Here is a 14,313-nt window from a genome sequence, read left to right as displayed (position 1 = left end):
TCCAAATCACTAATATTCAGTTAAACTATTTCTACACCTAATAATCTACACATATGTGTATTTCCTAGTGCTAGTCTACCTACTATTATTGACAAAACTAGATTTTAAAGTTTACCTGAGACAAAACGCGCCGGCCCTCACTCCTCTCTCGCGCAGGGGCGGGCGGGCGACCAAAGGCGCGCCGTGGCGTCCGGCCGAGCGCCGGCGCGCCGGGCCCGGTGTAACGAACATGGCACCATTTATGCCATTTCGAGTGATTTTGGTGATCGAATGACAACACAACACTTGGACTAATATGATTGTTAAGATGATCATTCTCAGACTTTTAGGTTCAAGTGATGACAAAGAGAAAGAGAAAATAGGCGTAGCAAGGCCCGAAGGGCAGCCCCTACGGGGGTTCCGCTACCCGGTTAGCGGACGGGGGTCGAGGGGGAGCCGCCCCTCGCGGGTCTCAGGGCAGCGCCCTGAAAGCTCTTCGGATCAGGAGCACCGGAAGAACCGACGCCAGGGGCACCGGTGCATCCGACGCTTGTCGGAAGAACCGACGCTACGATGTTTGGTGCAGGAGGAAATCAAAGCCAAGTCAGCCTACAGGCACCGGTTGAACCGACGGGTCAAAATGGGGCATCGGTGCATTGGCCGTCCTTTGTACCAGAGGCGATGTCAGTGCCCAGGAGAAGTGTCTTCAGCACCGGTTCAACCGATGGGGCATCGGTGCATACCACCGGTGTAATGACGTCAGCGTCCAGAAGAAGATTCCTTCAGCACCGGTTGAACCGGTGAGGCATCGGTGCAAAGCATCGGTTCAACCGGTGGTCTCTGCGTCAGTCGTCAGGAGTCCAACGGCTACTTCGTGTTATGAGTGACCGGATGAACCGACGCTACCCTGCCAAGAGGCATCGGTTCTTCCGGTGGTACGCAGATTTTCAGCTAACCGTTGGAGCAACGGCTACAAGACTTGGTGGCCTATATATACGCCTCACCCCGGCCATTTGAAGATTGCTGGAGTTGCTGGACATCCCACACACACCCAAGAACATCTCCAAGCCATACAAAAGCATCAAGATCATATCCTTAGCCCTTAGCACACTTTGAGAGTGTTGTGTAAAGGATTAGCTCTTAGTGAGTGAGTTTGCAAGGCTTAGAGCCTTTGTGCTGTGGTTCATTAGTGAACCAAAACAAGAGCTTGGTGCGCCGGCACCTTGGAGCGTGGAGCTCGCCGGCAACGTCATCGACCCTCCGACTTGGTGTGGAGCGGCGACGACACCTTTGTGCGGGGGACGTGGAGACCCCCATCCTTTGTGGAGAAGCTCCTTAGTGGAACCCGGGGCCAAGGTGACCGTGATTGTGTTCACGGAAGAGACTTGGTGGCCGAGTAGCAATACTCTTAGTGAGTGCTACAACAACGTGGATGTAGGTGTGCCTTTGTGGCTAACCGAACCACGGGATAAACACCCGCGTCAAGAGTTTGCTATCTCCTATCCCGCTCTTTAAGCTTCCGCATTTCATTCTAGTAATTTGTATGCCTTTACTTTCATAGAATAGTTTCTTGATAGGAAAGGCTATAGGTTGCTAAACTCTTTTGGGATAGGGGTTTTACACTAGAACAACCTAGTTGCACATCTAGATAGCTTGTTTTAGTTTAAGCTTTGTGCAAACTAGTTGGAGCCATAGGTCTAAGTTTTTATTAGTGCCTAATTCACCCCCTCCCCCTCTTAGGCTAGAGCACCCGATCACTTTCACCCGGGCAAGCGCCGCCGCACAGCGGCGGGCGGGGGACCGCGGCGAGCCGCGGCGGCCGGCCGAACGCCAGCGCGCAGGGGCCGGGCGAGCGTCGGCGCACTGCCGCGGCGGCCGGCCGAAGGCTGGCGCGCAGGGGCGGACAAGCGGAGGCGCATGGCGGCGCTGGAAGACCGAGCGGAAGCGCCTGGCCGGAGCGGGCCGCTTTAAGAGGGGGGGCTTCCGCCAATACCGCCGTTTCAACCGGCGGTAGGTTCCCGGGCCACCACGGCCCATGAAGCTGGCCTCCTATCGCCAATTCATCCGGCGATAGGATGTCAGGACATTGCCCACATCGCCTACCGCCGGTTCATACGGCGGTAGCTTGGTTCCGCCAGATGAAGCGGCGGCTGGATGACAAATTTGTAAAAAAAATAAATTAGTATATATTTTTGATAAATAAAAAAATAATATAAAAAACTCCAGGGGCGATGGGCGGGAAATGGGCCACAGGGTTTATTGGGCCATGATTGGACTGGTCGTCTCCTGCTGCCACGAGCAGCTCGTTGAAAATGAAAAACACACAGTAACAAAGTCAAACATAACTCTCAGCAACGACGGCTTGTTGCTTAGTGGCAAAGTTGGATGGCATTACAAAAGGGGGAAAATTCATCATTAAATTATAGCAAAAGTTTGATTTTCAACTTTAAACTACAAAAACGATAAAATAGGTCATTCAACTATCGAAACCAAACACATTTGGCTCTTAGGGTGGTTTCGAAGGTGGTTTTATATTTAAAAGAAAATTTAAAAAATTCTAGTGAAATCTATAAAATCAAAACTAATTCATTTTAAAACAAAAAACTACAAGAAACCAAATACTATGAACATAAAAAAATGGATTCGAATAAATGATAAGTACAGTGCCAATAGATAGGTTACATTCTTAGAAAATTTTGATACCAATTTCGTATTTTTTTTATTTAAAACGAATTAATTATGATTTTTTAGTTCAAATTTGAATATTTTTAATTTTCATAAAATAGAAAACCACCCAAATGGTCAAATTTGCTCGGTTTTGATAGTTGTATGGTCTATCTTATCCGATTTTGTAGTTTAAGGTTAAAAATAAGACTTTTATGATAGTTTAAGAGCGTAAACTGGACTTTTCCTTATAAAAAAGAGTTGGCGAGAGGGATTTAGAACATGCGATGCGAACAACTCACATGAGCAGTACGTTACCACTCAGCACCGCCGTCGCGAACGGCTCAACACGGGGGCGAATTGCGGACGCGTACTCATACATGGAATGGGATTTACGTTTACTGGCGAGCGAAGCGTATTATCCCATGGTTTTCTGGTTTGGCCAGAAGCAGAGCACGGCTGTTTGTTTTGTCTTACGACCCGGGAAAATTTTGGCAGGCTACAAGTACTGGGGAGAAGGGAGGAGAAGGTTAACAGTTTTAAGCGAACGGGCCGATGTAGTCTCTGGTTTGTGGTTTTTTCAGTCCGACCGGCAGTCCGATCCAGTCCTAATAAGTAGGGTTAACCGGACGTGCATTTCACGAGAGTGAGGGGTTGATCATCTACTAAGGAAAAGAAAACCATTCCCCCTATTTTTTATTTCTATCTAGGGGAAAATATGCAAATCCCAATTATCCGGCCGGTTGGTTGACTGGCTCCGTTTGTTTTCTTTCCTAGAATGCCTAGAAGGTACTTTGATCGCTAATTAGGAGTATTAAATAAAGTCAGTTTATAAAACCAACTTCAGAACCCCTACGCTAGGAAACCTGCCGAATCTAATGAAATCTTTGATTGCATAATTAGAGCATAGTTACTGTAGCATCGTTGTAGTCAATCATCGATTAATTAGCATCATTAGATTCGTCGCGAAAAGTTACCCTCATCCGCAGAGAGATTTTATAAATAAACTTTATTTAGTACTCATACATACAAGATTCTTTTCTTAGAAATTCCTAAAAGGGAAAACCAAACAGAACCAATTGTTCTCCATGACGAGCTCCGGCTATCCACCAAGGCACCAACACAGTAGCTTCGAGTTTGACCAGCAGTACTGCAGCAACACGAGAAACTTGGCCCCAACGGCACCGGCACCGGAACCAAGCTTGCTGTGGGGCCCACGGGCCTCCTATCGAGCAGGAGATAGGGAGACGCGCCGAGACAGGTCAGACCGAAACGAGACGTGGCGAAAGCGGAGACTTGGGGGCAACGAAACCGATTCCCACTGCTAGCCTGCTGCCCCTGCCCGCAGCCAGCTGAGCCCGGCGCGCGGCGCGGCGCTGCGGCGTATAAGGATCCGCCTCTCCGAACGCGATCCGCCGCAAGCACCGTCTCCGCCCGCAAGCCCGCGCCCCCTTCGCTAAACCCTACTCGCCGGCGAGAGAGAGAGAGAGAGAGAGCTCGGCGCTCGCGAGCCAATAGACAATGGCGTCCCGTAAGGCTCCTCTCTCCTCTGGTCCTTTTCCGCCCCCAAGCGTCCCCGGCTGCGCTGGCGCTGCTGGTACGTGCAGTTGGTTTGATAAATCCGTGCCCTGACTCCTGGTGGTGATCCGCGCGCAGGCATCAAGTTCGAGAACTCGTGCGAGGTGGGCGTCTTCGCGAGGCTCACCAACGCCTACTGCCTCGTCCCGCCCGGCGCCTCCGAGGGCTTCTACAGGTCGGTCGGTCCCCCTCGTACCAGCAGCTTGCTCATCTGAATTCTGAACTCGCGTTCTGACCCGGCCTAGCATGGCCCTGGTGGCACGCGTGCAGTGTGCTCGAGGCCGAGCTCGCCGGCGGCGTCCCCGTGGTCAGGTCCTCCGTCGCCGGCACCAGGATCGTCGGGAGGCTCTGCGTCGGTGAGGAGCGCGCGTCGCCTTGCTGTTTTTCCGGTGAAATTTGTTTTTCATTTGGTGGAGGCGTGGAGCCACTAACGTGTCTTCGTGTTCGCGTCACTGTATTTGCCCGTCAGGTAACAGGAGAGGGCTGCTTCTTCCACACACCGCCACCGATCAAGGTACGGTAATACCAACACTTCTGACCTTGAGGGCTATTTGCAAATGTCCGAGACCGTTTCTGAATCGCACTGTCCATCTATGGTCAAATTCGACGAAGATTGTGTTGAAGTAGCAATTCAGTAGTACCTGCTGTTTGGGGACTTTGAGAAAAAAAAACAGAGACATGAAGAACAGAGCAAGCATTGCATTGCATCCTATCAGCTTGCTCGCTCACTGAAACCATGGTTTGACATGCCGCCATCTGTTCTCTTGTGTTCACAGAGGTCCAGCACCTGAGGAACAGCCTGCCGGATGAAGTGGTCGTCAAGTGCGTCGACGAGCGCCTCTCCGCCCTGGGAAACTGCATTGCCTGCAACGACCATGTCGCCCTCACGCACCCTGACCTGGACAAGGCAAGCGAGCCCCTCTTTCACTTGAGAATTCACGCTAAACGTTCCATGTATCTGACTCTGATCATCAAGCAGAAGCAGCTATTGCACATATAAGAATTAATCTGAATGGCCAGTGGGATCAGCTCTTGCCTGACTAATTTTGTGTGGGACAGGAAACTGAGGAGGTCATTTCAGATGTTCTTGGGGTGGAAGTGTTCAGGCAAACGATCGCAGGGAACATCCTGGTTGGGAGCTACTGCACCTTCACGAACAAAGGAGGCCTGGTAAGCGCGTCGAAACTAGCTTCCCACATCGGACGTCACTGCGAGCAGAGTTGAAACTGCTTACTGATCACTAATCCCTGCTCCTGAAACCTGCTAATCATGCAGGTTCACCCGCAGACGTCGGTGGAGGACCTGGACGAGCTCTCGACGCTGCTGCAGGTGCCCCTGGTCGCCGGCACCATCAACAGGGGCAGCGACGTCGTCTCCGCCGGCATCGCCGTCAACGACTGGACGGCATTCTGCGGCTCCGACACCACGGCCACCGAGGTCTCGGTGGTCGAGAGCGTGTTCAGGCTCAGGGATCCCCGCCCGGGTGCACTGGGTTCGGACGTCAAGAGCTCCATGGTTCAGGATTTCTTCAGAAGTTGAGTTAGGGCCTTGAGAACTTGCCAAAGGTAAAGGCAGTAGGTTCAGTAAAGATTTTGCTACCGTGTTAGCCAAATTACCAGCATTAACATTGCTGCTGTATCCTACATACTAGTATCTGTACCATGACAACCCTATCAAGATTATAAATGTTTCCTGCCTCATTGCCATGTTAGCATTCTCTTGGTTGTCACACTTCACAGTAGCACTGCCACTGCCATACCTTGGAGATTCAAATAGACTCTACTCCCTCCATTTATAATTGTAGGTCGTTTTGACAAATCTAGATACATAGTTTTTGCTATGCATCTAGACAAACATTATATCTACATACATAACTAACAAAAATTATGTATCTAGATTCATCAAAACAACCTACAATTTGAAACAGAGGGAGTACATTGGATTCAGGTAAACGAGCAGTGTCAAAGTAACTGTGCACGAGACTGCATTATCACGTTACAAATCGGCTCAAGGTTACAGAAGCCGCCGGCTAACCTCAGCTTAAGCAGGACGAATTTGGAATTTTGACAAGCAAATGATGTGCACAGGCTCATCTTGGTTGCTAGTGGATCAACAAAAAGGGCAAAAATAATATGAAGGGTTAACTCACCACACAGGAAGGATTCCAAGGCAGTGAATCCAATTTATGATTCAAAAGTTTCAGTAAAGCACGGGAGATTCCGAATGCAATCAAACACTAGTAGTTCATTACAAGACTAAGACGTTATTATCACACCATGTACTTTAGCAGAATGCCAAAAGCAGCACATGCATTGCACGGTGACATGATGGATCTCACACTAGCCCCGAGCTTAATCAAGCAAGTCAGATATTGATTTCTTCTTGACGAATGGATCAGTAGCAGCAATCAAAGTTGCCACAACATTGTTGGGGAAAATGTTGTCAGCCTTCATCCTATCTTTGAACCCATAAGCTGGGGCCTTTGCATTTAGATATGCCTGGAGCAGCAACTGGTACTGCCTGATCCTCCCAGAGTAGCCAATCTGCCGCAGCCTGTTGAACACTCTCTCTGAGTTGTGGATGTCTCCTTTCTTCGAGTAACTATCGAGTAGCATCAGGTATGTTGTGTACTGAGGTCTGATCCTATTCTTCAGAGATAACTTGTGCACCAGGGACTCAGCTTTCTCCACTTCTCCTGCTTGGACATATAGCTTCACAAGCGAATCCAAAGTTGTGTTTCCAAATTTGACATGGTTTTCATCCATCCGCTTTAACAACTCCTTGCCCTTGTCAAGAAGATTCTGATTGGCATACATCCTTAGCATAGCATTGTAGTATTTGGAAGAGAGTGTTTTCCATCTCACAAACATATCCTCAAAAACTTCCTCTGCCTTTTCAACATTACCAAGCCTACCAAAGGCCTCTATAGCAGAAAGACACTCATTTAGCCTAGTATTATCCTTGCAGACGTTCCAAATCCTTTCCACATCATGACTCTTGCCCAGAAAACCATATAAAGGTAACAGAATCTTGCAAGCAGCACGATTTGTGTTGATATCATCACCTTCCATTGACTCCAAAAGCGCCTCTGCTTTCTCTCGCTGGCCATCAAAAATGTAGTGCCTTGCAATTGTAGCTTGAAACATAAGATCTGGCTCAATACCTTCGGTTTCCATTTGTTCAACAACCTTTTCCATACCTTCTATATCCCTAGCTGATCCCTTGGCATCTACAAGGAGCTTGTAAGAAAAGAGAGATGGTTTCACATTCTCCTTCTCCATCATGGCGAGAACATCAGCAATCTTCTTCTTGTCCACCCTTTTGTAAAGCAGCACAAGCTGGTTGAAAGAAAATACTGTAATTGGCAATCCAAGATCCTTCATCTTATTGAAGACTTGCTCTGCTTTCTTGACATTTGCTTCATAAACACAATTGGCCAAAAGTGTTCTATACACTATCTCACCCCTATGAGGTGCAGGAATTTTTTCAATATACTGTTCTGCTTTGTAAAGACCATAAACCTTAGCCGTCAAATCAACGCGTGAAGCGTAATCACGCTCTCCAAATTCAAACAGTTTGGATTGTTCAACCCATTCCAAGAGCTGCAGAAAAATGGTGAAAATTATTTCACAAGTGAAACAGCACAAATACAAAGGTAAGCAATCACCTCGAAACAACATCAGTAATCTCTTCACAGGATACTGTAGGGCATAGTTGACTGTTTTATTGGGTGACCATTTCAATTGTAATTAATCAAATTGGGCTTCCTAAATGTATTTTGGAAAGTGATGGTGCAAAGTGCAATAAATGCATTAACCATGAAGGCTGTTATCATTACTTTTTAAGCCAACTATAAATGTGCATGTGCACCTAGATCATCAGTTGCATACATAGGATAAACATACTTCACTCATAAACGTAAAAAAGTAGCCAAGAAAGACTCAAGGAAATGATAGTTAGAAAAAAAAAATGAATCAAATGAGCAAAGCTATGCTGAGCAGAACACAACATATAGCCTTTTACAAGAAACAAAATTAAAGCTGAAAAATATTATTTAGAAATATACAGATACAGCAGCAAGGTGAGATCCCTTGGTGTATGCTCTTTGCTGATGATGTGGTGCTAGTTGACGAGAGTAGGGCAGGGGTTAATAGGAAGTTAGAGCTGTGGAAACGCACGTTAGAGTCGAAAGGGTTCAGACTTAGTAGGACCAAGACCGAGTACATGATGTGCGATTTCAGCGCGACTAGGCATGAGGGGGGAGACGTTAGTCTAGATAGTCAAGTGGTGGTCCAGAAGGATATTTTTCGGTATTTAGGATCGGTGCTACAAAAGGATGGCGACATTGATGAAGATGTTAGGCAAAGAATTTCAGCTGGCTGGTTGAAATGGCGGCAAGCTTCTGGCATCCTTTGTGACAAGAGGGTGCCACAAAAGCTAAAAGGCAAATTCTATAGGACAACAATTCGTCCGGCGATGTTATACGGTGCTGAATGTTGGCCTACAAAAAGGCGACATGTCCAGCAACTGAGTGTAGCAGAGATGCGGATGTTGCGGTGGTTTTGCGGGCACACAAGGAGGGATAGAGTCCGGAACGAAGTTATTCGGAATAGGGTCAGGATGGCACCAATTGAGGAGAAACTTACCCAGCATCGGCTGAGATGGTTTGGACATGTCCAACGAAGGCCTCCTGAGGCGCCGGTGCGTAATGGGGTTCTTGAGCGGGTCGATAATGTAAAGAGGGGTAGAGGTAGACCTAAACTGACGTGGGATGAGTCGGTTAAGAGAGATCTTAAGGATTGGAATATTTCTAAAGAGATAGCTTTGGATAGGAGCGCTTGGAGACTAGCTATCAATGTGCCTGAACCTTGAACTTATTTCTTTCGGGTTTCATCTCTAGCCTACCCTAACTTGCTTGGGAAAAAAGGCTTGTTGTTGTTGTTGTTGTTGTTGTACAGATACAGCAGCAAGAATGTTGTTTGCATATCATTCATAATTCATATGAACTGGGATTACCATGCTATGCTTTCATAAGGCAACTTTTTTTCCAACCCCATCCAAAGGTCTTAACGATCTTTGCACTCTTCTACATGTCTCCTTTTATATGCTTATGAAATAAGTACAGAAGAAAAATATATATGTAAAGACCATTGAGACTGCAGATAGGTTTCAGCATTAGATGTGGGTGGTAAATAATATTTTTCCTTTAAGAAGCTATTGCAAGTCAATGAGCAAAGCATATTATCCGCTTGGCATATTATCCAACATATTGAAAGTTTGCTACCTAATTAATATAGAGCCATCTCCTCGGTAAGTAAAATACCTGCAAGGCTTTGTCGAACCACTTCCGTCTCCGAAGGCTAAGAAGAACGAAAAAGAGTTCACCCCTATCGAGTGAATTGCCATCATTAGCCCATTTTTCAAGTGCTTTAGTGACTTCACGCCTCGGAGTTTCAATCATAGCTTTAAGGAGGCTGGAGTCCCTCTTCATGTACTCCTCAGGTTTTGCAGCAGCATCCACATCAGGCAAGCCAACTTCATCAGTGGCATCCTCATCAGAACTATCTTCAGATGTATCAGCTTCTGGTGGAACCTCCAGATCAGAAAACCCATCCTCCAAAGCATCATCTTTGTTGCCAGAATTTGCACCTGCCTGAGAGGAGAAACTCCTACTCAATGCGAAATGGCTTGACGAAAATGACAACAGGAAGGCTGGCAACTTTGGGTTACGATGGCAGCAAGCTTTCTGACAATTACCCTCATGATGCTCCTCTACATCCTTTGCATCAGCATTTAGCAGCACCTCAAGACTCGCGCAACCACAGGCACTCACAACTTGTTGGGCACAGACCCTAAATCAGCATCAAACAGTTAGGAAAGCCAAATATCAGAATAACTGTATGTGAGAAGTAAACAATTAGCAGAGCCAAATATGAGAATAAACTGTATGTGCAATATGGAACACTAGAAGGCATGACCCTGAGGCTTTCAAGTGCAGATTGAATAGGCACACCGGCTTCTAAGACAACCTGTCATGTGCAACATGGAACACTAGAAGACATGATCCTGAGACTTCAAATGCAAATTGAATATGTACACCGGTTTCAACATCAAACATGAACAAGGAATTGAAGAATACTCACTCCCCATAGCCTAATCTCATATAGCATATAAACAAACTAGAGTATAGCATGACAGATGCAGAAATCACCCTTAAATCCTCGCATTCACATGGGATAGCGTACCCTTAGACAGGCACAGAAACAATGTGCCCAAACAAAGCGTCGAGTAATACTGACAAGGCAACAATCAGTACTTGGGAATGAGAAAATCGGAGAAGATGTGAGCTTTATCCCCCCAATAATCATACCCGCCTGTTCCAAGCGATCGCGAATAGTCCCTGTTTCTAAGACATGGAACACTAGAATCATATACCCACCCCTTCGCAATACGCATGAATTGGGATTGAAAACGAACTATTTTTTCCCGTTAACCCCTCCCAATTCGCATGAATTGGAGGGGAATAGCAAGTATCCAAACGAAGCACAACAGGGGGATCACACATTTCCGCACGCGGAGGCAAAAGACAAGGATACGGAAAGGAATGGATCTGCTCGGCGCCGCGACACGGGAAAAAAAACATCACGAACTAGGAGCGCTACGCGGATCAAACATGCCGCTAGAACGACGGATGCAACGCGCATCAGGGGCGGCTGGGGAGAAATCCCTACCTGAGGGGGTTGCCGGCACGGCGGAGGGCCCACATGGCGTCGCTGCGGGAGGGTTCAGGGCGGCGGCGGGCGAGGGGGATTGGGGAGGGAGGGAGGAGGCGGCTAAAACCCTGGCAGGGCGGCTGGCTTTTAGGGCGAATGGGGAGGAGCTCTAAAACCCTAGCGCGGCGCGCGGAGCGGAGGCGCGGCGGCGATGCGGTTTCGCTAGGCCACGGGCCTCTGCGGGGTTTTTTTTTTTTTTTTGAAGAACTTCCTCTGCGGGTTTTTAGATATTTTCTGCCAGGGCAACGGGAGCCGCGGGCACACGTGCAAGTGTACACGGGAATGCGTCCTTGCCCAAACCTTAGGTGGATGACAAGATGGGAAAGGATTAATTCGATCATTATCCGTGCATAATATTTTTTCATTTGGACTCCCTCCGTTCTAAATTATAAGTCATTCTAAGAATCTTGGAGAGTCAAAAAATTTCAAGTTTGACCAAATTTATACAACAAGATAATAACATTTACGATACCGATTAAGTATCATTAGATTCTTTGTTAGTTTTTCATGGTATACCTATTTGACATCATAAATCTTTGTGATTCACTCGATAATTTTGGTCAAACTTTAAGATGGTTTGACTCTCCAAGATTTTTGAAATGACATATAATTTGGAACGGAGGGAGTATATGCAATCAGGAACTGTTTAGTTTGTTTAATTAGTAGGGTTATCAGCCATGATATAAATACTAGGACATGTGGCGCGCTTTGCCGCGCCCGTCCCAGCCTGGAGAATAATGTGCCCGATATGCTGTATATTTCTTGTTTCGTTGGTGAGTTGTTTTGCCTGTTGTTTCGATGGTGGGTTATCTTCCTCTAATGAGTTGGTTGACCTGCAGAACTTGCAACATAGTTTGAGTCATTGGTCTCTTGATCCCTGCTGGAATACTTGCATCTTGTGTTTGCAAATGGTTAAGATTGGTATATCACATGACACGTAAAACAGAAATTTGCTGAATCTTTTTGGAAAATGCATGCATCTGGACGGGCACCTTATTTTTTCAAGCTTAGCACCGATCATTTATAGATCGAAATAATTAGCAACCAGTCATCACGTAGATTTAAACGGAAAAATGCAAGTAATTTGGACATCAAACTCGTAGTAAATTATATTATTGATTTAGCTATGAGCATGTTCTGCTCGGCAATTAACCAACCATCACAAATCTTAAGAACCATATCATATACGGACAAACTTATTGCCGCGTCTAGAATTTGCAGACCAAGAGTAGGCTATATAGAACACAGCTTCCATATATCTTGTTATACAGAGCAATCTTGAAATTTGTCATTTCCAGGCAAGACTCAAAATTGTCCTTGATCTAAAATCCAGAGGCAAAAAGCAAACAAAACCATGTAAGCTAGAAGTCAAATAGGTTGTTGAAAGGGATATGTAAACTACTAAACTCAAAAAATAAGAAGTGCCTGGAGCCCTCGAGCATGGTGAGAGAAAAACCGTAGCTTACCTAGGAACGTGAAGAGCGACGCAGGAGCCAAGGAAAGACGGCCGGCGACTACGACTGCAGGAGTGAGTGACCGCAAGAGTCGAGGAGGGCAACTGGGGCAAGAAACAGTGAAACACTCATGGAACAGGCTGCATGGTTCTGTCGGCCGCTTAAAAAGAAAGAAAACAGGCTTGCCTTCTTGGGCCAAAGGCTGGAAAGCGAAATGTTAAGTAGAAATGAAGGACGCGCACGGCAGGCCAAGCCCAGCAACACAAAAGCTGTCGCTGCGGGGAAATGGGCGACTACTAAACTACTCGATTGCTTGTTTGATGTGCGCTTGATCGGATATGGTCTAACACGCAAAGATTCGAGGATTTAGACTGGTTCAGACCGAATGTGCCCTACGTTCAATATGGGGGTGGTGTTCTTGCTCCATTGCTCTCGAGCCCGGGTGCTCAAAGTTCAGAGGGGAGCTTACAAGTTGGTCAAGCAGTGTCGAACCTTTAGAAGTCCAACCCTTTCCTATGTGGGGGGCTTTTCCTTTTATAGTCCAAGGTGGGGCCCACATTTACATATATCTAACGCTGTGTCTTGGCACCGTCGGGGTGTCCTTCGTTTTTGTCAGTCGTCGGGGCCCACTCAGTCGGTCGGGAGTGGGCAGGCTTGATCCTAGCGATCTTCTTGGGCAACGGGTTGTCCCAGTGATGTCCCATCCTGGCTCAGTCGGGGCGGCCCGATCACTCGGAGGGTCGTTTGGGGGTCACCTCTGGTCTTGTCCGTCTGGGCCTACATCCCTTATCAGCAGGGCTACCTCACGTCTCCCTTGCGTAGCCCTTGCCAGCAGGACGGCACACCCGGTGAGGGGTGCATTACCGAGGTCAGGCCGGGGGACGTCCGGTCACGCTCGCTGGCATAATGAGGTGGTGCGCAGATGCAACCATCATTACGGTGGGGGAGGCGACGTCCGTCGACGCCCCCCTCCTGTAGTGTCGCGGGGCCCGCACGGGCAGCGCTGTCCCTTTGTCATGGGGTCCTGCAGCCTATGCCCGCGCTGCAAGATAAGGAGAGCTGGTGTCGCGGAGCCTGCACGGGGCCTGTCTTGGCCGACACGCCTGTCAGGGGGAGCGGCGTCCTTGGAGCGCACGTCCCAGGTCATCCGGCATGGCTATGACCCGGAGCGCTAGGTCGGGGGGCCGCCACGTGTCCCGGGAGGTTGGGCTCCTAGGTTCATTGGCTTAGGAGCGAAGGCAGCTCCCCACGCGGCTTGGTGGGCCGTCCCGTTTTCAGCCCGGTGAATCTGCTGGGCTTCCCTTTGCACGAGTCGGGCCCGTCAGGGGTCCCGGGTTTATACCCCCGTCAGAGGCCCCCGAGTGGCTCTGTGATTTTAATAATCGCGGAGCCGCTGAACTTGGTCTTGACGACCCCTGACCGGGGCGTCCCATCCACCTGCCCGTGCTCTCTGCTTTCGGCGTGCGCTAGTGATGGCGTGGCGGGGTCTCTCCTGTCTTGATGGCTAGTTGGAGCGTTAGTGCTGTGGAATCCCGAGGCCGGTCGTCGCGTCTCATTGCCGCGCCGTGGTCGCCTCGTTTTCCCCCCTACTCGGGGCCGCCTCCCATTGGTGGGTCGTGTGGCGATCGTGTCCCGAGTGGCGCGGCGGTTGCTTGGCGAGCTGGCCCCGTCCCGTCGGCATTCAAGAGGGGGTTCGGTTAGGTGAGGGCCTTTGGTGTGCCCCGTTTTGGCTGGCCCGCTGAACGCTGGGGCCGTTTGCGCCCATGTTTGCCTATAAATATGGGTGTTGTGGATACATGGTTCCACACAAGTAAAACGGATCATAGGAATCCCTTTGGTAGTTCTCTTCCTCACACCCCACACCC

At 48.3% G+C, this 14,313-nt stretch overlaps 2 protein-coding genes across 2 annotated transcripts; one reads left to right on the top strand and one right to left on the bottom strand.

Annotated features, from left to right (window-relative positions):
- Nucleotides 1–3,969: 3,969 nt before the first annotated feature.
- Nucleotides 3,970–5,938, top strand: LOC120673529 (eukaryotic translation initiation factor 6-2-like). Its single transcript, XM_039954401.1, has 7 exons — nucleotides 3,970–4,174; nucleotides 4,300–4,396; nucleotides 4,492–4,577; nucleotides 4,691–4,735; nucleotides 4,998–5,128; nucleotides 5,281–5,391; nucleotides 5,497–5,938. The coding sequence occupies exons 1-7, from the start codon at nucleotides 4,165–4,167 to the stop codon at nucleotides 5,758–5,760; spliced, it is 744 nt and encodes a 247-aa protein (XP_039810335.1). The 5' UTR covers nucleotides 3,970–4,164; the 3' UTR covers nucleotides 5,761–5,938.
- A 363-nt stretch (nucleotides 5,939–6,301) lies between these two features.
- LOC120673528 (pentatricopeptide repeat-containing protein At1g80270, mitochondrial-like) lies at nucleotides 6,302–11,229 on the bottom strand. Its single transcript, XM_039954400.1, has 3 exons — nucleotides 10,953–11,229; nucleotides 9,545–10,073; nucleotides 6,302–7,823 (listed from the first exon to the last, which is right to left on the bottom strand). The coding sequence occupies exons 1-3, from the start codon at nucleotides 10,985–10,987 to the stop codon at nucleotides 6,573–6,575; spliced, it is 1,815 nt and encodes a 604-aa protein (XP_039810334.1). The 5' UTR covers nucleotides 10,988–11,229; the 3' UTR covers nucleotides 6,302–6,572.
- Between the last annotated feature and the right edge of the window lie 3,084 nt (nucleotides 11,230–14,313).

Source organism: Panicum virgatum, chromosome 5N (genome assembly GCF_016808335.1).
Source record: "Panicum virgatum strain AP13 chromosome 5N, P.virgatum_v5, whole genome shotgun sequence".
Lineage (NCBI taxonomy): Eukaryota > Viridiplantae > Streptophyta > Magnoliopsida > Poales > Poaceae > Panicum > Panicum virgatum.
This window is presented reverse-complemented; position numbering and strand designations above follow the sequence as displayed.